This window comes from Electrona antarctica (genome assembly GCF_951216825.1).
Source record: "Electrona antarctica genome assembly, chromosome: 4".
Taxonomy (NCBI): Eukaryota; Metazoa; Chordata; class Actinopteri; order Myctophiformes; family Myctophidae; genus Electrona; species Electrona antarctica.
In genome coordinates, this window is record NC_136809.1 from 13357520 (window position 1) to 13384649 (window position 27130).

General features: G+C 41.9%; 2 protein-coding genes across 8 annotated transcripts in view; both read left to right on the forward strand.

Moving 5' to 3' along the window:
* Positions 1-27130, forward strand: part of caly (calcyon neuron-specific vesicular protein) — a 144041-nt gene that overhangs the window by 57137 nt on the left and 59774 nt on the right. For all 7 annotated transcript variants that reach the window (XM_079499852.1, XM_079499849.1, XM_079499855.1 and 4 more), the window contains exon 3: positions 17258-17403. The gene's annotated coding sequence lies outside the window, so the exon portion shown is untranslated. The remainder of the gene's footprint in view (positions 1-17257; positions 17404-27130) is intronic.
* On the forward strand, positions 146-26941 carry LOC306921151 (piggyBac transposable element-derived protein 4-like; the record flags this gene model as incomplete). The annotated part of the gene is made up of 5 exons (XM_079498262.1): positions 146-357; positions 474-533; positions 671-876; positions 974-2132; positions 26757-26941. Exons 2-5 carry the CDS (start codon positions 524-526, stop codon positions 26939-26941), a joined length of 1560 nt encoding a protein of 519 aa, XP_079354388.1. The 5' UTR covers positions 146-357; positions 474-523.

The following is a 27130-nucleotide window of genomic DNA, read 5'->3' on the forward strand; positions in this document are numbered from 1 at the left end:
AAACCACGGTACAATACGTTCATTTGATCATCATGCAAGCTCAATACAGATCTATTTGAAAGCCCCATTGGTTCGCTTAGGACTCCACCGCTGTAGCAGTGGGGGGGGGGATACAACGATGGACACTTTGCTTTGCTTTGATGTGTGTTGGCTACAATGTGTTGGCTGAAATGGATCAACACTGAATAGATGGATGTGTTGGCCACAATTCGTATGTGATTGGCTACATTTTTGTATGAAGGAATGTAATTGTAGCGTGCACTCCAGCTAAATGATTATTTATTTGTACATATTTAGAACCGGGTGATGAGGAGTGGCACGATGATGAAGATGAGGTGAACAGTGATGTGGATGGAGGTGAGTAACTAGAGAGCTAAATAACTTGTGGATGTGGCTAAAGTCTGTCTGCATTTGGCACTATGGAGAACGCTACACCATGCCTCTAATTGATTGAAATGGTTGTTGTTTTACAGATGATGAACAGCCCATCATCTCGACAGCTGCAGATGCTGCCCCTGTGCCCATGGAAGCAGGTATAAATACAATGCACAGAACAAAATCATGTATATCATTTTATAGTCTCATCACATGTTACAGCTCCACCAGATGTATTCTACATGAATAAAAACAATGTTTTTTATGCTAATAATTGTGTATTCCTGTAATTTAGGTGATGCCAACTCAACGGCTTCGCCAGGGTGGTCTGCTGGTGGGTGGGAGCCACAGGACATCCCGTTTACTGGAGAGCCGGGTGTTCACTGTGACCTCAGTGCAGAGAGTGATCCAGTGGAGTTCTTTGAGCTGTTGCTGACCGATGAGCTGCTCCAGTATATTTGCGATGAGACCAACAGATATGCAGCGCAGTCCATCGCAATGGTGTGTATTGTGTATATTCCACATTGATGTTTTCCCAAATTGATGACTTTGTTGTAATTTCTGCAAATAAATCTAACTTATATATCTATCTATCTAGATCCAGGACCCACTCCCACACTCCACAGTGAAGAAATGGACGGATGTCTCTGTGATAGAGTTGAAGAACTTCTTCGGGCTCTTTTTCCTGACGGGCCTTGTGAGGAAGCCAACCCTTGTGTCATACTGGTCCCGGCGTAAGGCTAATGAGACACAGCAGTTCAGGCGCACCATGAGCCTGACCCGGTTTCTGCTGCTCAAGCGGTTCCTTCACTTCAGTGACCAGGAGACTCCAGACACAGCGGACCGCATGTACAAAGTCAGATATCTTGTGAACTATCTTCTGGCCCGGTTTCAGTCCATGTACACCCCAGAGAAGAACATATCGATAGATGAAGGTGTTATGCTATGGAAGGGAAGACTGGCTTGGAAGTGCTATAATCCGTTGAAACCGGTAAAATGGGGGATTAAATCCTACTGCCTAGCCGATTCAGCGACGGGCTACCTCTGGAACATGAAGCCATATACCGGAGTAGGCTGTGGGCTGGACACGACCGTGATGGAGCTTCTCGGACCGTTGTCCAACAAAGGCTACCATTTGTACATGGACAATCTGTACAACTCAGTGAACAGGTGTATTATGCTACTGTCTTTGGGAACCCATGTATGTGGGACGATGAGGAAGAACAGGGGGGAACCACCGGAGATGAAGCGGCTTAGCAAACCAGGCGACATGAAGCTGGGCGAGACTCTGATGCGCCACAACAATGACGGGGTGATGCTGTTGGCTTGGCGGGACAAGAAGGTTGTCAAAATGTGCAGCACCATCCACCCACACACGATGGTCACAGTCACTGAGAGGCGTAAGAAAGCCAGAGTGACGCCAGGCGAGCCAGTCAGGGATAAAAAAATTAAGCCACATTGTGTCAACGAGTACAACAAGTACATGAATGGTGTGGACAAACTAGACCAACATATCTCCTACTATCCGTTTGCCCGTAAGTCCTACAAGTGGCCTGTGAAGTTTGTCTTTTACATGTTTCAGATGGTGATGTACAATGCGTTCGTGTTGCACAAACTCAAGCAGGGCAGGACAAAAACTCTCCTGGACTATATCATGTTGGTGGTGGAGAGGTGGACATCACTGAGACCAGGGAGGCCGGAGGAGGAGGAGGAGGAGGAGGAGGAGGAGGAGGCGGCGGCGGAGGGGGCAGTGGGGGGTGATCGTCCATATAGGGCAAGAGCAGGTGATGAGAATAGGAGACTTGAGGTGCATTTGCGTGGCCATGTGCCAGTGAGAATTGACAAGAGAACCTGCAGGCTCCACCTGCTCAGTAACGGTCCCAATGGTAGACCACTCCGGCATATGACCCTGTATTACTGCCCTGATTGTGAGGTGCCCTTGTGTTTGTTCCCATGCTTCTTCGTTTACCACAAGGACAAGAATATCAAGCACTACTTTGAATAACTGTTCTCTTTTTTTTTCTTTTTTTCTGTCTTATTTTGAAAGTCTACACCCTCAACGTCAATAGAACTGTAACTACCCTGTATACCCTACACACACACTGTCAACGTCAAATAGAACTGTACCCTGTATAGCCTACACATACAATGTCAACGTCAAAATAGTGTAACAGTGCGGCTAAGCTGCTTCATCTCCGGTGGTTCAGGGGGGGAGGGGGGGAGGGGGTCCTACACACACACTGTCAACGTCAAATAGAACTGTACCCTGTATAGCCTACACATACAATGTCAACGTCAAAATAGTGTAACAGTGCGGCTAAGCTGCTTCATCTCCGGTGGTTCAGGGGGGGAGGGGGGGTCGGTGTCCTACACACACACTGTCAACGTCAAATAGAACTGTACCCTGTATAGCCTACACATACAATGTCAACGTCAAAATAGTGTACAGTATGTACACTATGTATTGCATTAGTATTTATTTATTTTCTGTAATTATTTTAAATTATAATGTTTATGTTCTGGTTATGTTCTGGTTATGTTCTGAAAAAATAAAAGTGCACTTTTCCAATTTGAGATACCTGTCGGGCTATTTTTACACTATTCTGAGGTTTATGGTTTGACTAAGCGAGTTTCAACTGTGATTTACTCTGTAATTGTAGATGGTAAGAACCCAATTTTTTTTTTATAATGCAGTATACATTCAAGTCTATATTTTGATACATATCATGGGCACCAAGTCATATCAAAACAATGTCCTTGGATGTGTTTTTTATCAAAACTGTGTTTCTTCGTAACAGGTTTTTGAGATTCATGCATGAATATACAAGGTACTGGTAAGACTATGTAGACATGGTATATATCAAAATGTGCGTTAGAATGTCTACATTTACCCCAAAAAGAATTTGAGTTTCTATCACGTTCCAATGCAGAGCTATGGGAACTTTTAGCTGGATAGGTCAGATTGGTCCTGACTGACCATGCTATTTATAGATGGCAAAATATCTACAGTGGTACATGTGAGAAACTTTTTTCTTTTTCTTTTTCTAACTAGACAACTCACCCTTTAAAATGAGATATGGCATGGGTGTGTACGCCCAGCAGAAAAAAAGTTCTTTAGAAAATAAAACTTCAACTGGTCATAACTTTTTTTGTTGTCCTAGAAACAGAAAACAGTGTAAATGCAGGCTCTTTTAAATGGCTTCCAACACAAGAACTAAACATTTTATCAACTCAGTTCATTTTTTTCCTGGAAGCAGACAAGTCAAGCTTTCTCTGAAGGTCTTTCGTTGTCACACATTCACAACAGAGAATTTTCAATAAATCATTCAAAAACGCCATTCTGCCATAGAGAAGTCTAAAAACTATATAGAAATCCATGAATATCTCAAAGAGTTAAAGGCAATGGCATGTGGCACACTGATTGGTTTAAGTGGCGTAACGCCCAAACCACACCTATGCATAATGTAACGGGTAGTGGATGTGTTTTTCGGATTTAGGCTGTGGCACACAAGATAGCAAATGTTATGGGGGCACGCCTCTTATGCAATGCTAAATCCCCAAATTACGGATAAAGTGCCTCTGACGCAAGATTGGGCCCTGAATCTACAACATCTTGTGCCGTACAATTTACAAAATGCACTGAGCCAAGCCATGTGAATGTTCATGGGTGTGATGCTGACAGCGTCTTAACTCACTGATTCCTGGTGAAGTCCAGGAATAGAGTACCACAGACGAAAAACAGTCTAAGTCCAAATTTCAGACTGACCCCTCCACGAAAAGGCCTCGTTGTCCTGAACCCTTATCTATCATTTATACATTATGGATCAATAGTGTGGACTTAGACTGTTATTCGTCTGTGGCATTGACTATATCTAGGATTGTACACGCAGAACAATTAGAGCAGTAGTTCTTGAATCAGTCCAACCACTTTAACCCTATTACTATACTTTGGCTATGGCCAATCTACTGTACAACGTGTCACGGCACAATGCGTTGTGAGCTTGTAAAGCTCCTATATTCAAAAACTCTTTAAGTTTAAAACATCGTGAAAACATGGAACATTTTTTGGAATACAAATGTTGTATGGGGGTTCCTGGCACAATTTATTTTTTCTGATGATCCACAGACCCCCATGATGGGGGCCTGTGGACAAATACATATTCATTTGGGGGCCGTGGTGTATCCAGGAATTACGTTTTGGGCAGGCAAGGCAATGTGTTAATTGTCGTCTCCCCGCGCACAATCTTAGCACTAAAGGTTTTCAAAGAGATATACCTGCCAGACGAGTAGGATACAAAGGCTGAAAGGCATGCATTTACATTACAATGGGTGATTGAGGGTCGTGCTCTACCGCAACGGCCAATCAGCTGTCCATTAATAGTTCTCAAGTCTTGTTTTTGTCTTCTTTTTTTCTCATTGTATGGATTTTAGCCAGGCCAGAAATGGATTTGGAGAGGCGGACGCCTGCCCTCGCCTTATTGTAGATACGCCTCTGTTTGGGGGTCCTTAACTTCCCATTTATCTACAGCTAGTATAAGTATTTTCCGTCATCACCAGGCTCTCCAATGCTCTCTGATGTGGGGTTATCCCACAAAGGAAAGCATTATCTTTAGCCTTATGTTAAAGATCAAACTCATTCACAAGAATCAAGACTCAATATTGTATTACCAGTTCATTGTTTCTATTTGGTTCTTCAAATTTGTCTTGGTGTAAGCTCAGGCTAGACAAAAGAAAAAAATACAAATGCACATTATCATTCAAGTGACAAAGAATAAAAAACGCTAGGGCACACAGTTCAGTTATGTTTGATGACGAGGAGTTAAAGGCCTCATGCACTGCCTCAGGGTAAGTGCACACTTACAGAAAAGAGTCTTAATACGTTGTAGCCTTTCTCCTGAAAGAAGGGGGGTCAAAATGGATTGGCTGGATGACAGGGGTCCCTGATTATTTTCAAACCTACCCTTAGGCGATTTAATTTGGTCTAACTTTAGCAGATGGGCAGCTGGCATCTCCCTCAGGAATAAGGTGAGAAGCTCAGTCATCCATAACTCGGGAGTAGAGTCTCTGCTCCTTTGCTTAGAAAGAAGCCAGTTGAGGTGGTTCCGGGATCTAATAAGCATGCCTCCTGGGCTGGTCGCCTCCCCAGGGAGGTTTTCCAGGCATGCCCAGCTGGGAGGAGGCCACGGAGCAGACAGAGAACCAGGTACTGTAGTAGGGGATTATCTCCCTGCGGGGTGTTGGCCTGGGTACAAATCTGGATCCCCTAGTCAAAGGGAAGTCTGGGATTCTCTGCTGGAACTGCTGTGTAAAGGAAGATGGATGGATGGACGGACGGACATATCTATACATATAATCATGTAACCACATTTATGTTGCTCCTCCAGAGCACAGCCATAAAAGGGGAAATGGGTTGTAATTCAGGAAACTATATAGCCCGGCCTTGTGCACGTCATTGTCTGTGCCCAGTTCAATAAATATAGGAGTCTAGACTATTTCTAATTGATGCCAAGTGAAAATGGCAAATTATTAGTGATGTTGAACACACTATGAGTGTCATTCCCTGGTCTGTTACATGCAGTAGAATCACAATCCCCTGTAGTGGACTACTACCATGAATAAGCATAGACATTATGATATATTTTTCCTTTTTAGTTGTTAACAACGAAGCAAAAAATCTGATCCACATCAAAGTGATATTGTATGGTTGGTATTATCAGTGAAATAATGGTCTTTGTGGCCTGTTGCAGACCAGAAAACCGCACTACATTTTATTCCCGAATCCCGTCTGGTTTCTTAAGAAAGTTTCACTTTCCACATCCACTCCTGTCATTTTTCTTTTTCCTCACAACATAATTTACTTTCTCTCCCATTTCACTTTATTTGAAAGCCAGTAACTCCAATTCAAGTGCAGCTTTCGGTCAACAAACACTTTTGACTGCTAACCACTACTACTGTAGTCTCTAAATTGCCTGTACCTTCTAGGACAGACATGACCTGGTTTTGTTACAGCATAATGAACTGAGGCCCTCTACACCCCACTATGTGGTTATTTTAGGGACAGGTTGGTAGGATAGTCGAGTTGGCAGATGTTTGCAGACTCTGTAATTGAGCTATATACAGTAGAAGGCTACTGGTGCTCTGTGTGAATCGGATGGTGTAGACTTGTAGAGAGCTACAAAATTGTCAATCTTAGTGGTCACATTGATCGCACCAATCATCCCCAGAATTTTTCCAGACCCGTTTCTTGTTTCGTGTAAGAAATGCACCATTCCCTGAAAAAGCCTCAAAACTTTTGGCCGACAGCTTGTTAGGTTTAGCGGCCTTTGTACGCTGACATAATAAAACTTTCCTGGGGAGAGGACCTCAATTCCGAGTGGAAAAGTAATTTAGTGGTAAAACTCTCTGAATGACATTCTCTGTAATGGCATGGAGGGCTGCTCTGTTGCATGCCTGTGTTGTGACAGAAATTTTAATATCAGCTTGTCTTTACAAAACAAGCTGCCCCTGCCCTGCAGGAGTGCGCATGCAGCTCCACAGCTGTGCTGGGTCTTAAGGGGCTGACAACGAGCTGCTGTTGGACAGTTTTGTCCTTCAGTGTGCCAAGGAAGGACATACCTGCTTTCTTCTGAGATCAAGCATTCCGGTGTACATATACTGTACTGTACATTAGCGTGTCAACATTTTAATGAAATATCTATATTTTTGTATGCATCCTTCCGATTTTTAACTTTTCTGATAAAAACAAAAGCATTAACAATGTATTCGTTCAGTATGTGGAAGGCAGAGTTGGGGAAGGATATGCAACGCAGGTCTCTCTAGATTCAAACCGGGAACAGTGACTTTGTGGTCAACACACCGTGGTCCCCGAGGCGTTCCATGTTTCGCCACAACACCAAATCTCTTCGCCAAAAATGGCACATCTACTATCTACAATCATGCATCACGTCACAAGGCGTTGTGAAATAGATCTGCTAGTTTTGACCAAATATTCGCCCCAGAATGGGGCTGCTAGGGTTCATGTCTTTTATGATAAGGGAATTGATATCTCGTCTCACATACGGCCCTCTTCTTTCATTTTCTGCACTGTATCTACTTCCTCGCTCCTATCACTCCCTTGCATCCCCCCTCCCCTGAGGAGCTCGCTCTCTAGTGAGAGCTTATTAATTGAAGAATGGGTGCATTGTAAGACTTGTGCAGCGTCAGCAGCGGGATCCTCTTCTCCCCACTCAATTGAGACCTCACACTCTTCTGGTCAGTCCCCTCAAGGGTATAAGTTCAGAGCACGACCCCTCCTACACACACTGGGTCTTCTGTCAGACATCCACAAAGCCTGATAGTACGGGGACTTAGCAGTTTCACTGAGTGTAAGGCTTTCTTCAGACTGCAGTCCAATTTGTTTACACTGTTATTTGCTATAGTGATCGGATTTGTATATTCAGATCATCGTTGACCTGTCTGCATTGGTTGTGGTAATGCTGTAACGGGCATAAAGGCATGATTAATACTTTATAGCACTTTTCTAAGTGCTATATTCCAAAATCGATATAGCCCAACAATCCTATTTGGGCTGTCAGTCTGAACATACAGTCTAATTATTTTTTCCTAACACGTGTTTTTTTTTTTTTTTTTTACATTTCCAAGCATGGGTGCACAGGCTTGTTTTCTTTGGTGGGGATATTGCCTCCGTTTTGACCGTTTCTGACTGGACACAATACATCACCCTTGTAACCTCATGTAGATCAATGAATCCTCTATGACTTTAAAAGATGATTCAATACAGTGAAAGCAGAGGCACTGAGTAGATAATCTTAATATTTAATATGTTTAACTGACAATTTTGTAAGGGGCCTAGGTAGAACCATTAAACTCATTTAGTATAATATAATATCACTCATGCCATCGACCCCACCCTTCCCCAGTGAGTTATTGGTCGCTTCAAGCACTCACGAAGGCTATTCTCAGTGGCTTTAAGGTGAGTCGTTTCCTCAGCTATAGATGTCATTAGCCAGATCCATCATCAGCACTAGTTTTGTCAAAGGCCATTGGCTCCCTGATAGCCAGAGTCAGCTGCTTTCCATATAGTTCACCTTGCTACAGACGCCAAGGTTCCCGTGGATAGATCTGTCATGAACTGTGGTACGTATAACTCGTCTTCACTAAACCCTTGTGTGCCCAGCTATTGGGATTCGGAAAAAAAGGATTTATGCCCGGGAAAATGTACAGGTAATGTATAAACTATAGTTCTGTCTAGCAGACAGGTTTCAAAGTAGGAGACGTACAACCAGTCTGGGAAATGGGCCCAGAAATTTTGAAAAGCTTCTACTTGGCCTGTTACATTTTAAATGGTTAAAAAAGAAAACGTTGAATGCCTACCTTTAACAGCCTTGCACTCAAAGGGCACCAGATTGTTTCTGATTAAATGTGCTATACACTAAAATGCTGCTGTCATAACCAGAGGGTCTATCCAGCACGTTCACTTCTCATGCACATTTCCATCTGTCAAAAGAAAGGGAGGTATCCTACGGCTTAAAGACAGTCTGGAGAAATAGAGGGAGGTGGAAGAATCCATGCTTCTCCTGAGACACCAGCTGCCCTGATGTATATTCAAGAGTACAGGAAAGGGTGATGAACCTATTGAAAAGATGTCAGCTGGCATTCAATCACGGAGCAGGGGGGCAGTTTGCCAAGGTGGAGCGTGGGACTAAAATCTGCTTAGGGGCCCCACCTCCCCAGCGGAACCCTGGACCGATGCCCTTTTGGAGTTGAATTTGCTGCATCATCAAGTGGAAACACACAGCGAGGTGGGACAAAGGAGTTTCCTTTAAACTGTTCTCTTTTCCGCTGCTACAAAAGGTTCTGTGGCGATTGCATCATCAACCGCACATTATTAAAGTCAGTAAAGTGCACGGCACTAAACCTTTCACATTTGATGACTAATAAGATGACCCCAGTTTGATATTAAGAAATTGGTATCCATCCGTCCAATGAATTCAGATGAACAGGCGGCAGACAAGGAATTAAGGCAATAGGATTGTGAAGCGCAATGTCAATTTGACATTGTATTTCCTCATAATATTGCATAGATCAGATGAAGAAGTGGATAGAGCAGCTTCCTTGGGCAATACTGAAAGGTATACGTCATGTTAGTACATGATCACAGAGGCAAGCAATTCCCCTCCGTGTACTGTATGCACAGAAGCAATTTAGTATACATCCTTCTTGGCAGTTGATAAGAATATTGAGGTGTATTTACTTTATAGTTATAAATAAGCATAAGCATAACGTTGTTGGTGACATTTGGATTGTAATATGTGTATATGCATTCATGCCAGAGTGTTGTATTATATATTCATGAATAAAAAATCTAAAGCTAGTAGCTACTGTACATAACATGGTGGCATCATGGACAGTAAAGTCCAGAATCCTTTTAAAGGTAAAAACACTTTAGCCCACTATAGAAAGACCACTGCAGATTCCATGCACCCTGCTTGTGGCCCTCAGTTGTCTACTGCCCTTAATAAAATTATTTATAAAGCAAGGATTTTTTTTTTTTTATTGATTGAAAATGTTATTTCACAGTATGTAGAATGGGTACATTTCAAACGAAAGCTCAAGTCAATAGAAAAACTGTTACTGTGGACGACACCATGATTAAGCTCACACTTGTTTACAACAGGGCCACCATTTTTAATTAATCAGAACATTTAGACGTACAAATATACACTTCTATAAAAAGTGTGTTCTGTAAGCTTGTGATCAAACGTACACAGTGACCCAACTACTGAAGGAGTTTGGGCTGTTGTAAAGAAACAGAATTCTGAATTCTCTCCCTGAATCTCTTATAGACATAGCCCAACGGAGGTTGTTTTTGTTGTTTTAAGATTTGACTCCCTGACATTACAGCCCTAAATTAGTATTCCCCTAAAGGGCATTTAGCATCTATTTGAAGCCAACTGTACTTCATGATTTACCGGAAACTACATAATTAAGCATCTGTAACACGACACCTGAGTCATTAAAATCTCTAAGAGATGCTTCGTGGCCGTTATATGGTATTTTAGCATTTTAGACTGTAGTCCATACGCGATTGAAATGACAAGTTACAAGTTTTCTTCCTACGCGTTTGGATGTTAATTGGCCAGCCCCTCACCAGGCAGTTGGTGGAGACAGCCAGATTGTTAAACGTGACCTTTAGAATTAACCTATAGGCATATCTTTTTGAGCTAAAACATAGTGAAGCTCTTGCACAGCCGAGTGTAGAGTAGGTGCGTAGGAGAAGTACAGTACATAAAAGTGCTTTAATCAAAAGTGACAGCATGGAGAAGATTCTTTTCTTTTTATTACTTTATATTTTTTTAGCTGAAAAATGTGTTTGGAGATGTATTGTGATGTTACATACAATTGACAGCAACACTGTCTCACTCCCCAAAAGGCATATACATGTATTGTGATTTAGTGACCAAACGTCAACATGTGCCTTGAAGGCGGGGGCAATGATATGAGGCACATGTTGACTTTTCATGGCTTCCACAACACGGTTAAAACGCCGGAGGCGCGCCGTCTCAAGCGGACTTGCGCCACGGGAGGTTCCGATAGGCACAGAATTGTAAATCATATACTGTATATTCCCCGAAAGTCATATTGCTACATACTGTACATGCTTGTAAATCAACAATTAGCTTGCTCCATATTGTCAGTCAGGTTATAGAAGGTGGATTTTAGTCCATAGAGAGCTGCCGTCACCAACCATTCCTCACCCACCGAAGGCTTTTTGAGTGTGTGCTGTCCCCATTAAAGGACCTGCTACAGGACGACAAACGCAGCTAATCAGTGGAGTCAGTGCTATCGGTCCAATCACTTGTAAATATCATAGACCACGGTGACAGAATGGGTACTGTCGACGCACATGGTAAAGCCTGATTCATACTTCAACGTATGCCGATGTGGTGTGCTGCATAGCCGATCCACAAGCACACAAATGTCGTATGGCGGTAGCGGCGCATGTCCAGGCGGTGAACTTGTGTACATCATGGCTAGGGGACATACACTACAGAAACAAGAGATACTGTAGGCTCCTGACCCATTTATTGCCACACGGGCCGGCTCACTTACATTATGTTAAACTTAATGTATATTCCATTGCATAACGTTGTCGATTGCGGACAATAAAATAACATTTTCAATCGATGTTATAAATTAGGCTTTATGGCGGGGAGCCCTCACCAAGAGCAAGGCCATGCTAGCCTGACGTTCAGCCTGAATTGACATTTCCCTTAACTCGCCACAAATATTTATAATTTGTTTATGCTTGTGTGGCTTGTGATTCAGTGGCTGGAGGCAGGCTAAGTGGAAGCAGTGACAGCTGTGCATGGGTGGGCCCTGTACTGTATCTGATTCTTTCTAATATTGTTTCAGTAGACCATATTCACACGGCGGCCATGTTGGCATTTTGCATTGAAAAAGCAGGTGTGGCAAGTGTGGCACGGTGTGGCATTTCATTAACTTAATGGCAAGATGGCCGCCGTGTGATATGGGGCTCCATCTTGCGCCACCTTATCCCTAAACTTTTTTTACTATTTTGAAAATAAATTTAAAATAGTTCAACTAGCCGATCTACATCTACACGTTGGGAGCTTGTAGATCAGCTATTTGAACTATTATAAAAGGTTTTTTTAAATAGTAAAAAATGGCAAATAAGTTTAGCGATAAGGGTTAAGGGGTGGCGCAAGATATAACCCATGGTCTATTGTCCAAACTCTCCATGTCCATCCATGCACACCCAGACGGAGATACGACGTCTCTGTGTCTCTGCTGATGATGAAGGACTGGGGAGAAGTGTGAGGTGATTACAGGCTGGACAGAGGTAAATAAATACTCCCTCTAGTGAGGTGACAAACTGCAAATTGGCCACTATGTTTGTGAGCAATTTTCCCTCGACTGATTGGGCCTGAAACAAGGTACATCATTTTAGGTTACTACAACTTTTTCTAAGCCGTTGATCGATGTATAGATTTCTTTATTTCTGTGTCATGCACTTAAGGTGCCCAGCTCACGTGGACTTATTCTGTTATTCAGGATATATTGAAGATACAAAATCAGCTGAGTTTGTTTATTTTGCAATTATACACTATACAATTATACACAACATAATCATTGCATATAGTGTACAATGTAAAATACATGTGAACTCTGCTAAAAAGAAAGAAAGTATCTTTCCTAAAACAATCATCTAATCAAGTTAACAGTCTTATTATAATTGCATATAATGTCATTATATGTGGAAGTAATAAGACAAAGATGACTAAATGAATTAGCACCTTCTGTGCTCAGAAAGGTTTGATTGATCGTCTGTCGTAATTTGTACTCATAACGATAACTATTGTGTTGTTCGGACCGTAATGTCATCACCAGTATTTGCACTTCAGATTACTCTTCTAATGTCATCATTTTCATTTGCTCATTGTGAGGTGATCGAGCAGCGCACAAACCATTGTTGGCATCTGAGGCTGTGTGCCTAGCTGATTTGAATCGAACATTATTATATAAATGATGACCATCCTCAAGAGCCACAGCATCAATGAAAATCATTCATAACCCATTGTACACATACAATTTACAATTTACATACACTTTAGGCTTTAGCAGACGCTCTTAATCCAGAGCGATTTACAGTAAGCAAGAACAACACATGGTATGACATCAAATACATACAAAATTGTCATCGAGAATCACACGTAAGCTAAGAACCTAACATCTGTTTAACAGTGGTTATACATACAATACATACAATAAATAGTCTTCAAGAATCATACGTAAGCTAAGAACCTAACATCTGTTTAACAGTGGTTATACATAAAATACATAAAATAAATAGTCATCAAGAATCATACGTAAGCTAAGAACCCAACATCCGTCTAACAATGGAATATGCATAATGAAACTATGTGTATACACTATATAATATAAAATGCTAAAGTCTAAATTTGTTTGAGCCTTTGCATACGCCTGTAAGGTTGTCGAGGCTAGGGCAATTGCTACGGCAAGTGCTACGGGCTAAGATGGAGTCTGAAGAGGTTGGTTTTCTGACTACACATACAGCCATGAGTTTTATGAAGATGCTCAAATATGAAAAGTAATAAAATAAACATTTTAGTTGGAAAAGGAATTACCTTCAATAGAGGATGAAAAGAGTCATCAACATCAGTCATATGCACCCAAATAGGCCTACACCCACAAATATGATCGGCCATATACTTTGTTTAACTGTGTCTCCATCCTACTGTAAAATGCTTTTCACTTTGCTTCATTAACTGTGGCATTGCCTGAGGAAATGTTCCCAGGATTGTACTGTATAAACAGTGTGCTTGTTTACCTCTGTGCAATTGTTTGTGTTATGTAAGGTGATAGTAACATTCTTAGGTGGACTCTTGATTTTTGTTGATTCCACATTTTTGCATGTGGTTTCCACTTCAGCAGCTGAACTGTGGTTTACCCATCTGATCTCTCCTAGTGTACTTTTGTGGTGATGGGAGTTGAGCTGTATGGAGAAAATGGCTTATGGCATTACATAGAAACACATTCGAAGCTAGTGCTTCAAAACATTTTCTCATGTCTTCATTTTTCTGTCACACTCTCACTTGAGTCAGAATGAATAATTTCTTCCCCTCACTAAATATTTTAAACCGAAGCAAAACAAGAGCATAGATCCATTCCTTGCTTCTCCATCAAAGTTAATACAATGACAATAGCCAACAGTGAACCTATTAAAATTTCAAACAACCACGTAAACAACCTTCAGAGCTGCATTTGACATTGTTTTAAAGATTTGTATTTTACAGCATTTCAGTGTTTGAACACGTCTGACCTAAAAATGGAGCAGTATAGAGACTTGTTGGATTCCAATCTCTTCAAAGAACAATGTGTCTTGGGACCCAATTTGCCAGCTTCTCAGGGCTCCGTTGTGTAAAAAGTTTCCCATAATGAAACAAAATATTTTTAGACAGATTTTTTTATAGCCCATCCAATCTGTATTTCCGTTTTTGTTACAAACGCACTGCACACGGCGTCGACCCACATGGAGCAAAATGAGCTCCATTCCATAACGTGCAGCTGACTTGGCACGCGCTCGTCTTCTCCAGGCGGCGCTCCGAGAAGATGACAAGACACACAACATTCTGAGCTAAGGTTGACTGTAGCTACAGCCTTGAAACTTTCGAAAAGAGATAACAAACTTACAGAAAAAGAAGGGGAAAGTCAGACAGCGAAAAATAGCAGCATGCAGCCACACCAAAAAAAACAACGGCAAAACAAACTGTCACACAAAAGTGTGAGTTGCTGGAGGGGTGGGGGTGGACATGACAAGGAAGTAAATGAGGCTATGGGCAGATGCATCAGCCGCCGTATCCAGGAGAGCTCCCATTAAAAGCCCTTGTCGTCGCTTGCCTCAGTCTGGGCAGAGTGATATTGATGGGTCATATTGACGTGCGGGACCATGCAGCGGCGTTCAGGCGGAGTGGTGGTGATGATTGATTGTCACAAGGAAAGGAGAGAGGCGAGGAAGGTGGTAAATTTCAAGCTTCAGCTCCATTTCACAACCTCCATACATGGGTGGTTTACCTATATGTCCAGTATTCAACGCTTATTATCACCATGCTTACACTGGGGTTGTAACAATTATTTTCGTAGCGATTTGTTATATCAATCACTTGTTCGAATAGTTAAGAAGCTTTTTTTTTTAAATCAGCGGATCAACGTGAAAATTTTGATTATTCTTTATAAAAATAGTTCAATATAATATATCGCCAACATTTCAACTTACTGTATGTTATTTCGTAAATGAACGCCCTACTTCATAAAAGTTGAAAGAGTGTCTACATAGAAGCTCACAGTGCGTTGCGATGTGATATGTTATGAGCTTGTAGATCTGCTATTTTCACAAATGTTTTTAAAAATAATAATGAGGGGGCACGGTGGCACAGTTGGTAGTGCTGTCGCCTCAGAGCTAGAAGGTCCTGGGTTCGATTCCCGCTCGGGATGCTGTGGGTGCTGGCGGCGTGTTTCCTCCTCCGCGTCATCAGTGCCCATACCCGAGGCGGGGTTGGCGAAAGGGCCTTTCTATGTGGAGTTTGCATGTTCTCCCCGTGTCCCCTAGGGTAGGTAGGTACCCTCACAAAAAACATGCAGTAATCCTGGTCTCTAAACTGCCTCCCCCTGGCCAGCCGGGGCGCCTGATGGAGTTGGAATAACGTGTTCCTTCCACGCGCTACGTCCAACCAGGGAAACTCCCCCGACTCCCTGTCGGGTGTAAAGGAGCAACTTGGACACTCAGGCGACTGTGGCTCAAGAGGTAGAGCAGGTCGTCCAATGATCCATGGGTCGGCGGTTCGAATCCCGGCTCCTCCTGGCTACATGTCGAAGTGTCCTTGGGCAAGACACTGAACCCCAAAATTGCTCCCGATGTGCTGGTTGGTACCTTGCATGGCTTCCGCCGCAATCGGTGTATGAATGTGTGTGTGAATGGGTGTATGTAATGCACAATCTATGTAAAGCGCCTTGGATAAAGGCGCTATATAAATGCACCATTTACCATTTACCATTTCAGGCATGAAGGAAGCATGAGTTCAAGTCCGTTGCTCTTCCCATGTCCCCCATATATGGGGACTAGGTTGGTGGAGGGTGTGTAGAGCCCAGGATCACATTAGATAATTGACACAGGGGTGAAAAATGGGTTACAAAATCGTGGGATAAAAATTATTTAAAAAAATAATAATAGTGAAAAAGAAACGGGTTTCCACCCGTCGGCAACAATATTATACGATCGTCATACAGCTGATCTACAAGCTCACAAAGCTTTGCGTTTGACTGCTATTTTCTTATGTTTTTTGTCCCCTATAATGATGACATTTTTTAAATAAATGATATATTAGATATATTTTCATCCAAAATCGATTATATGAGTTAAATCCAACCGCACCCCTACTTTAGACGGTAAAATATCCACCTCAGTGAGCTATAATTAGACCAGTGCTTCCAATTCTGCCATGGGCCTTTCAAGATGTAGTTTTTCCTGCAATTTTTAGAGTAGAAAACTGTAATGATTTCAGGCGGTAAAGTAAAATGACTCTGGAAGCTGGCTGAGATTTGCCGGCCAGTCGTTCCTGTTTACCCATGATGAGGGCATGGTAAAGATAATGGAACAGGAGATTGGTGTGACTAACTACACATCTCACTTTGGCAGCTCTCGTGTATATGATATGAATGATATTTCAATTAGTGGAAGAGCTTATCTTCTTGGTAATCACATCCCATAATAGTCTATTATCCGCAGTTTTTCATGCTTGATTATTAAATAGAATTTCAAGGCTCTGCAGGAGTCCTTCGGCAGCGACAAATGAGGCAGAGAATGGAGAATTGATTTCTTATCAAGGAGAGAAAACATACCCTCACGCCAACGGCTTACTGAGCAACACAACAGAAATACATGACAACTTTATTCAAGGTTGTTTTATTTATTTTTTACCTTATAAACAAAGGAGCAGAAAGGCATTTTCCTCCAACCTGTCTTCCATGGGGAAGAAAATAAATCACATACAGTAGGTGTTGGAATAGCAGAGAACATTTCAATTCCATAAAACCTATAGCCCTGCAGCCTGTACGTGCTCTACAGCCCTTGCCATGCACAATACTGTATATTATGGACAAGTACACATGCATGCCATACGCCCACATGTAACATTCTTTAAAGTAGGGGTACATTGGTAGACACGCGGACAAGCACAAACTCACACGACCCTTTCACTGTGCTACCACCCTTGGCCTGTCTATGCAGCGAGATGAAATGATTCAGTTCACTGACCTGTTCCGTTTCCTTCTGTCCCCTTAGGTGTGAAAACAATATGTGCTGTGGAGCCAACACCAGCAGCTGTTTCTCTACTGGACGCTTTTATTAAAGGAGGCCACCCACCTCTCTTCACTTACAACCAGCTCCTGCGCTGACTGTGTGAGTCCCAGCGACTGCACAAAGAGGAGGTATGGACAGATAGATTGATACCTACTGTAGGTAGACCTGTACTGATCCCACCAGGGAAATGCAGTTGTTATGGCATGTACTGCACTATGAAACATACAGTATACTGCAGGAATGAGTATGAAACATGTATTTATATCTTATTTATATTGTAAATCGCTCTGGATTAAGAGCGTCTGCTAAATGCCTAAATTGTAAGCAAACATTAAAGTCCATAGACTTGGCGGGCAAATGATTTACTTCATAAAGGTCTTTACACACTGGAGTACATTTTTTAATTCAAATAATTTGATAAAAAATAACTCAAAGTCAATGCAAGCTCCCACTATGAACAGCGGCGTACCGAACAGTAGTTGTGAACGTACCTGCCGTGAGTGTGAACAGAGGCCCGCAGCTCTGTGAGGTCGGGGCAGCCCACTGCACCCTCGCCTCGTCTGTCTTCCTCCACGTTATTCATTATATTATTGTCATCTACATACATATTCGTACCCCCCGCCTATGAGACGTTATCTGCCAGCTACGAACATGTTCGTACCTAAAGCATTACACCATATATGAAGCGGTTTAGCCGAAAATCTACTTTTAACATTGGCCCGGTTGCTAGGCAATGCCCCCGGCACCAGGATCTTTGCCCGGCCGGATTGGTGTTTTTTCCGTTGGGTTTTTGCGTGGAAGGCTGCCAGACACATGCCAGAAATGAACACGTTCACAATAACATTCATCAAGCACAAACACAGTACGTTCAGTTCACGTTCACCCACAATATGAAGGATCGCTCATTGAATGCGTTCAGGGACAACACTGCTGTACAGCATCATCATAATCATGACAGGACAGAAATCATAATTACATTGTGGGAAAGTGTGAATTAACCACTTAGGCCCTATTACAGTATATACTTTGGCAATTTTTAAATATCTGATGTATAAACACACAACGCATCCTGACGCGATACATTGTGAGCTTGTAGATCCCAAAATCAGGATGATATTGACTATTAGACTTAATGTGATTAAAGCCAGTTTGGTTATGTTACTGCGTATTGATTTATACTAGGCTGGCGCCCGTTGGGTATGATTGGTAGTGTTTTCCCCTCCGGTTATGCAATACCTGTTGTAACCATTGTACCCGTTTAGGTAGGAGATGTAGTTGGCTCTTGGGTGTTTTCGTATTTTCTAATTTGGCCCCCTTTGAAAAAGGTTTGGACACCCCTCTCAACATTGTTACTGTCAAAATAAGAATGCATTAAGTAGATTGCAGCCCTCTGCCAATTATGGCACAAAAACCTCCCAAGTTTGCTCACTTGCCTCACTGGTAACTTTTTGCCTGATGGAGGTGCTAGAAGAAGGTCATGGGGTCATCAAAATGAATTTCTTCCTCTTGAAAGCATGAATGTGAGCAGCAAATCTGCTTCATACTGTATTAACCTGGAGCTGGACAACACATTCGTTTTTTGCATTTAGTATTTTCAACAGTTGTTTTTAAATTTTCTCTGAATCAACTAATAAACGGACCCCAAACATGTCAAGGAATACTGGATGGTAGCTGCTACTTCCAGAGCAAGAGAAAGAAAAGACAGCAATTATAAGTCCTGACGGGGAAAATATTATACCTATTTATTTTCCTGTCGAGAACACATTTCCCATTTATCTACAAACTAGTGCTCTAGTGTTCAGTGTTTCTCCTAACACGAAGCTGCAGCTGTCCACTCATAACCAGTATTTACAGTACTTAGCATTGCAGAATTTTCAAGTTGTATATTTCCTCTTCCCCAGATATTACAGAGTTGTCTAATTTCACCATTAGCCCAAAATCATTGTCAGCATTTTGATTTAGCCATCAAGCATTAACACATACTGTAGTTGTAGTTGCCAAGTAGAAGACTGGTGTATTCGTTTGTCTTGTTATTGTGGTAAGCTGTTGCAAGCTATCCACTGCGGACCCTATTGTTTTCACACTAAATATTTTGCCCCGGGGCAAGCACTTTCACCCTGGGTTGAAAACCTTCCAGTTTGGTCCTATAAGCAGAATGACATTTGCCCCAGGTTGAAAATGGGGAAATGGCATTGTGATATCAGTGTCATCCCGACGTGAACATGTGAGTGTGAAAGTGTACCACTTACTGTACGCCCTATTTAATAGTTGTATAGTGCAACAATAGTGAAATTGGATCTACAAGATCATGTAGGTCAGCTTGTAGATCATTGATTGATTGATTGAAAATTGTATTAACAGTTTGCAGAATTACAGTACATTTCAAGCACAAACTCAATATAAAGGCTGTTAGCTGTGAGTGGACGACCCAATTAAGCATTACACTTGTTTACAACAGGGTCCACCATGTTCAATTCATCAAAACATTTAGAGACGTACAAATAGACACTTCTATATAGACAAAGAACAGAACAGGAATTCATCATAATGGAGGTAAAAAGGGAAAAGAAACATATACAGTGAGGGGAAAAGGGGATTCATCATATCATCATCATTTCTATACAAATTAACATTGCAGTGCTCGCCACAAGCTTCTTGTTTAGTCTAAACAATGACAAACAGCCACGGCTAGTGATGGAGACAGCAAACAAATGTGTTGAAAGCACCTGTGGCTGTGGTTGAAGTAGACTGATGGACTGCATGGTAATGTAATGCCCTCTTGAGTGGAGCCTTGGTGAGGGAAAAGGCAGAAGAACTGGAAGTGAGCAGTGGTGGAAAACTTACTCAAATGTTTTACTTAAAGGAGCATTCAGTGATTTGGGTGATTTGGAAAACCACCCAGTCCGCCCCGGTAACAAGATGTGCACATGCACACTCTACAGTGGGGGGAAGTGCAACAGGCCAACAGCATGTGCACCAAGGCCCGCCCCACTCGATCATGATTGGAGGAAGGCCCCTCTCATCCTGATTGGATGAAGGCTTTGCCACCCGCCACCAAAACTGAAACTAGGGTTTTTTGACCCCAGGGGCTCACTGGGGACAGGGAGGAACTCCTTATATGGTCAGCACACTCTATAGTAGGGAGGATTATCCAGAAAAAAAGAAAAAAGTGATATTTGAATTAAGTCAAATCACTGAATATACCTTTAAGTAAAAGTAGCAATACTGCAATGTAGATGTACTCTGTTACAAGTAGTCTCGTAGTCCTGTATTCAAAATGTACTCTAGTAAAAGTACAAAAGTATCAGCATCAATATGTACCTAAAGTACTACAATTATGCTCATATTGCAGAATGACCCATTTCACACGTTGAAATGTGTTAAAAGAATCTTTTGAAAATTGCAGATCTACAAGCTCACAATACATCGCATTGCGACACATTGTGAAGTTATTGGAAATTGGAAATATTCAAGTAAATGTACCTATACTGGCCACTGGCAGTGAGCCTGGGAGGGGACAATTTCAAAGTTTCCATATAGGCTGCTTTGAGTGAACAATATGTTTACTCTTAGCAGCCTGAGGCTGGCATACATGGTGTCATGCCATGCGATGAATGGCTTGAGGACTGACCAGTGGGGACAGAAGAGACACGACATGGAAGAAAAACATTTTGAACAATTCCCCGGAGAGTGGAATTTATTTTCGAGCACGTTGCCTGACTGCATCCTGCACAGTGAATATTAAATAAATACTGTATCAATGTGTCTGTTTCATTTCTTTATAGACCATGTAGGTGAATAAAAAGACAAATGTAATTTAGATCAATCTGCATGACAAATTAACAAACAAAAACAAAACAAATTAGCGTACAATATTCATATGTGAACACTACTAAGCAGGCCCGCCACTATATTGTGGCACATGGGGGGGAGGCAGGGGAACGACGTTTCAACCAGGCCCCCAGAACGTCTGGGAAAAGGTGAAGCCACCTTACCCTACTGGCCATGAACTGGAAATACATGCACAAGGAAAAGGGTGCGCAGCTGGGGTTTAACACAGATCGCTCGTTCATGAATCGATTCAGGCACGTTCATGCATAGATATAAAATAATTGATGCCTCATTGGTTGGCTGCTGCAGTTCATTTGAGCGATGTGTCTCCATTGAAGGCAGGAAGTCAAGCGGAAGTGCTGAAGGCACGCTGCGTCGCTGCCCAAGTGACCTCACTCATGCGACTCCTCCATGTCTCTCGCTGCCACTCAAGTGACTACTGGCCAATCACAGTGCGTCTTTTCACGCTATGCACGTGGAAGCTTTGATTGCAATGACAATTGGGGCGGCACAGTCTGTCCTCTAGACCCCCTTCTACATCCCAACTGGGCGGATGCACTCCCATTCCTTAAAAATGATTGCCTATTTATAGCCACATTGAAGGCATCAAACATGCACAATTAATAATGACAACACACGCACAAAAATGTGTACATTTTAATTGAACTGAAGCTACAGTACTATAACAAAGTTTAAATTAATCGCGACAAGGTTACACACAAGCAAAGTTTATTTGTATAGCTATAGCTCATTCCTGCAAAACGGAAATTAATGTGCTTTATTTTGTTTTATTACAAGTGTCACTTTTAAGAGGAAGCAGGCCAGGAGGGTGAGGGCAAGGACACATGCACACTGCCCAGCCTCATTGGCAGAGAGCCATCAAGAGAGAAGATGGGGAGAAAGGGCTGTCATAATTAAGCCACGTTAAAGTACATTCATTAAAATGACTGAAATTGCAGCTGAAGTGCATTTTAGGTACATTCATTGAATTATAATGTAGGGTTTTTATTACGGTAAACCTTTACCAAAAGAAATGTTTTAATTGCATGCTTTTACTTCATGAGAAATCCCGTTAGAAAACATACATGGTGTAATTATTGCATCCATTAAACCAGTGGTTCCGAAACTTTTTCATGTCAAGGACCCCCAAATTGACACTAATGACCCCGCGGACCCCCACTTGAAAATATATCCCAGGGACCCCCCATAAGAGAAGATTTTTACGACTCTAGCAGTGATTCTCAACCCGTTTAATTTCAAGGACCCCCAGTTTGACATGCATTAGTCTACGGACCCCCTATTTAATAGCATTTCTATCTTTGGGACCCCTAATTTATATTGTAAAATCAATGCTAATTTAACTCTGAGAGTGTACAAATGGAACCAAATGGACCCATTAGGGTCCATTTGGTTCCATTTGTACACTCTCTTTTGTACACTCATTTGTACACATTTGTACACTCTCTGAGTTACAGACCCAAGGGTCCATTTGTTTCCAAACTATCATTTAGCTGGGTCCCCCCTGGAACTGCCTCAAGTACCCCCACTTTGGGAACCACTGCATTAAACTACCATTATATTTTTCTTCTCAACCACACCCTAGAGGCAGCTCAAGCACCCCACTTTGGGAATCAGTGGTGCTGTAGATGCTTTATGCCACAATCATATTCTGAAAAGTTGGTCCATGCTTTTATTTCTATTGACTAGATTATGTCAATGCACTTTTGACTGCTGGACTGACAAAGCAGGTGTTACATGCATTCTATTCCACTTTAAGGTCTGCTACAACAGTGTTTTCTTTTAGACACAAGATTAAAGAGATAAGCTTTTAGCTAGGCTAAACTGTGTGGCTCTTGTTCCCTTTTATAGTAATTTCTTTATCGTAATTATTGTGTATGTTTTAATTACATGCACATTTTATTGTCTGTATATTAAAACACAAACACGAGTTGCTTGTGGTATGAAATGCGGTAGCTATGGTAATTTGCCAGAGTGTTGTCAAAGTTACTCTTAAACAGTAATTTATTACTTATTACTTATTACTTTAAAAAAAAGTAATCTAGTTGCACTACTAAGGCCTCACTCACACGGTCGCAACAGATTGCTGTATGCTTGTTGTGACACAGCTTGCCCCAATGCATTTCCAATGGGTGTTTGACACAACATTTGTGTTGTATGAGGGGGAGGGGCGCAGTCGAAACACAGCCGAAAGCCATACAACAGCTTGTAGTCCAAAATGTGGACTACAAACCATGTGACTTCCAAATCACATGGAAGTGCATTGGGGCGGCCATGACACTCACAACATTCATACAACAAGCATGCATCAATGTTTTAAAGGTCTGAGTGAGGCCTTATTACTCCCTGTCAAAAGTAACTAGTTACTTATTACTTATTACTTTTTTTCTCGCCCCCAGTAATTGCATTTTTTACTTTGCATTTTCAACATTAACAGTCCCCCCCTCCCCTATTCTGCAGTGTTTAGCTCTGAAAAGTGTACTGTATAGTGTACACCACATCTTCTTCCATATGCACAACTTGCAGCGGACAATAATGTTCATCTCGTCTTCATCGCGCACATACTCAAAATAATGCGAATACTTCCAAGTAGTGAATGAAACGCTTTGTGGTGCCGGTGTCTCCTCCACCTCCTCCATGTTTAGTTTGTTTACTTCTCTTGCAGTTTAACAACACAAGTCACACACTAGTTTGTTTTTACGCCTTCCGGTCGGTTTAAGGCCCGCCCTTCTGCATCCGATACTTCACACGTACAGACAAGTGCACATCGTTTCCGTATCCGCCCTAGAGTCTAGATCTAGAGCGGATCAGCAGCCTGCAAAGCAACTCGACCCTGCAGTCTACCATTATAAATACACACTCAAACCCACAGTTCCACCAAGGCTCGTGAAAATAGTAACATGTTACTTTTGGAAAAAAGTAAATGTAATATTATTACTCAAAATGTGAAAGTAACTAGTTATGTTACTAGTTACTGGAAAAAAGTAATTATATTACTGAAAGTAATATATTACTTTAGTTACTTGACAACACTGTTTATTGCCACACGTACATCCAGTGCATACAGTAAAGCCTGATTTATGCTCAACGCGTCAAAGATGCACAATGGTATTGCTAGCAAAAAGAATAGATCTACAGGCTATCAACATGTTGCATTGTGACGTGGTGATAGCCTATAGCTTTGTTCCTGTGAAGACTTCATGACACCAGCATTGCTTGCTTCATTGTTGTACTTTTGTTCTGCTTGTTATTATAGAGTGCTGACGTGATCAGGTAAACGTTAAGTTTCACTTTCTCACAGAGTACTGAATTGACCTAGATATTGAGCGCATGTAGAGCAGAATATAGAAGACTGAGCCCCTGTTTTTTTCCCCTCTCATGCAGTAATACTAATAAATATAGCTGTAAGCGGCGATAAGACGGGGTCAAAATTAAAAGCAAAATTAAGAAAAAAGGTATACGCAATGCCTGTCTTCTAATTAGTAGCAAAATACTACTTGATACTTGATACAGTGATAAATACAATGACGGCATTGGGACTAACAAGTAATGTTTTATAGAGAGGAGTGATGTCATACTCTTCCAAATTTTGAGTACTATAGACGAATAACAGTTTAAGTCCACACTAATTATCCATGATGTATAAATGATGGATAAGGGGTCAGGACAACTAAGCCTTTTTGTGGAGGGGTCAGAATAAAATTTGGATTTAAACTGTTATTCGTCTATGGTTGGAGACTGGAGATGACGTCACTTTTTTGTTACCCCATAAATCAACCATTAGCAGTGTCCAGATTTTGGACCCAATCAGGTTCCGTGTTCCGGACTAGTGTCGTTCACAGTTTAGAGACTAGAGATGACTGAAGGGGTGTCTGTCAACGCTGTACTCTCACAACCAACCATGCCTTAACAGGGTCCAGTCTCCACACAAATGAATGGAAATTTTAACATTGTCAAGAGTGGATCGAGAAATCAAATACATATACAAATACAATACTTATAATTGGGAGACCTAAAGGTCAGAGGTCCTTTGAGCTTCAGTTCTTGAGCGATTACCACGACCCTCTACTATATTGCCGAATTTCGTGGAAAACGATAACACAGAACTGCCAAAACTGCGAAGATTGGCGGAACCCATACGAAAACAATAATATAATATCTAATAATATATACTTAAGGTGTGTGTGTGTGTGTGTGTGTGTGTGTGTGTGTGTGTGTGTGTGTGTGTGTGTGTGTGTGTGTGTGTGTGTGTGTGTGTGTGTGTGTGTGTGTGTGTGTGTGTGTGTGTGTGTGTGTGTGTGTGTGTGTGTGTGTGTGTGTGTCCTGAGCATAACTTCGACACCGTCCGACCAAACTAAACATTTTCCGTGTGTCCCAGCTGACCTGTGAGTGTGCTGTGCAGTGTCAGAACAACATAATCGAATAACTAACTAACTAAGTAGCTCGCCAAGTGCATTCTGAGATGTAACTCCTCCCTCCCTTCCTATTGGTTGACCCACATGATGTGACAGACTATAAAGCGTGAATACAGAGTGACAATAGCAGTAGTGGGCTACTCGAGGCCACAATAAAAGCCCATAAAAATATGCTAACCAACCAGTAGGAGTCACTATAGTGCAGATTAAAAACACCATGTCCGGTTAATCAATAACGACAACAAAAAACAATAAAATAATAATTCAAGGAAATGGTATTTAAAGCCTGTTGTCTTCATTAAAGGTTTTGGACAGGATGTAGGGCATTCTGCAATCATGCCGTTCTGTAACAAACTACCAATGCTTTGTGACAAAAAACTTTAGACGGTAAATCAATTCCTCTTTTTCTTCTTCTCTTCACCTTTGGAAGAGTGACTGTCATGATCTCCTCTGCCCCTCAGTGCCCCCTTCATCATCGGCTCCCGGCTACTCGGGTCATGTTCATCTGGCCTTCATTTAATAAAGCGAATAGTCATACCATTTTAATTCCAACCTTATTACATCAACAGGAGAGTCATGGATTGGCCATGCTGTTGGCCAAAGAGGAGGGTCATCAGAGTGCAGAACAACCAACGTCTAACCTATAGGTGTCAAGCTCCACTGCTTTTCTAGCTGATTTGGATGTTCTGGTTGTTGTTCTTAGAAGCAAATTGTGACTTTGATCCCCAGACCCAGGGGAATCTGTTCACAAATGTTGACACTATAAAACAGTACTGTGACATCATAGCTGATTGTAGAATATACTGGTCTCGAAGTATCGTCCTACCTGCGCCGTCAGGTTCAGCTAGTATGGAATATTCCAATTCAGCCATACTCTGTGAAACCCAGCAGTTGACTGGACTACCACGCTCTGGTAGCTTACCTGTTGGTCAGTGGAAGTATGTTTCTCGTGAAGATTGAGGTATTTTTTAACTGAATATAAATCTAATGAAAAATAAAAAATAAAACTAAACAAGAAAAGAAAATGTTAAGGTCCTATGGTCTTTTTGTACGGGAAGTTGACGATCCTCTTCATTCCGCCATGCCTCTAAAAAACAGCAAGATGGACTGCCTGTCTTGTTTTTCAGTGACTCGTTTCCCATGACTACAGAGGACATGCAGGTAGGTTTTCCCCTCACACTTGCACCAGCTCTTGATCCCCCTCTCTGTATCCTAAGAGTTTAAGATTTCTGACTGGACCTGTCTTGCACCTAGTCTGTCTACTGACTCTCACGACTCTCACTTCACACTGCAGGCTCTGCAGTTTCACTACGCAGGTTCACTAAGTGAACTTGCTGAACGGGCTCATCTGATTGGTCAGTATGAGTCACTGGTGCAGTGGATGCAACCCACTTCCAACTAACTATAAATTACAAAAAAATCACTCTCGTGTGAAGTGAGGGGCGCTCTTATCATCATACATCATCATACATTCTCATTCTCAGCCAGACGTTGGAGGAGATAGCGCCCCTCAAAAAAGCTAAGAAAATGAGGTCAGGTTCAATTCAAGCTCCTGGCCTTTATGAAGAAAGTCGGCCATCCGGATAACAAC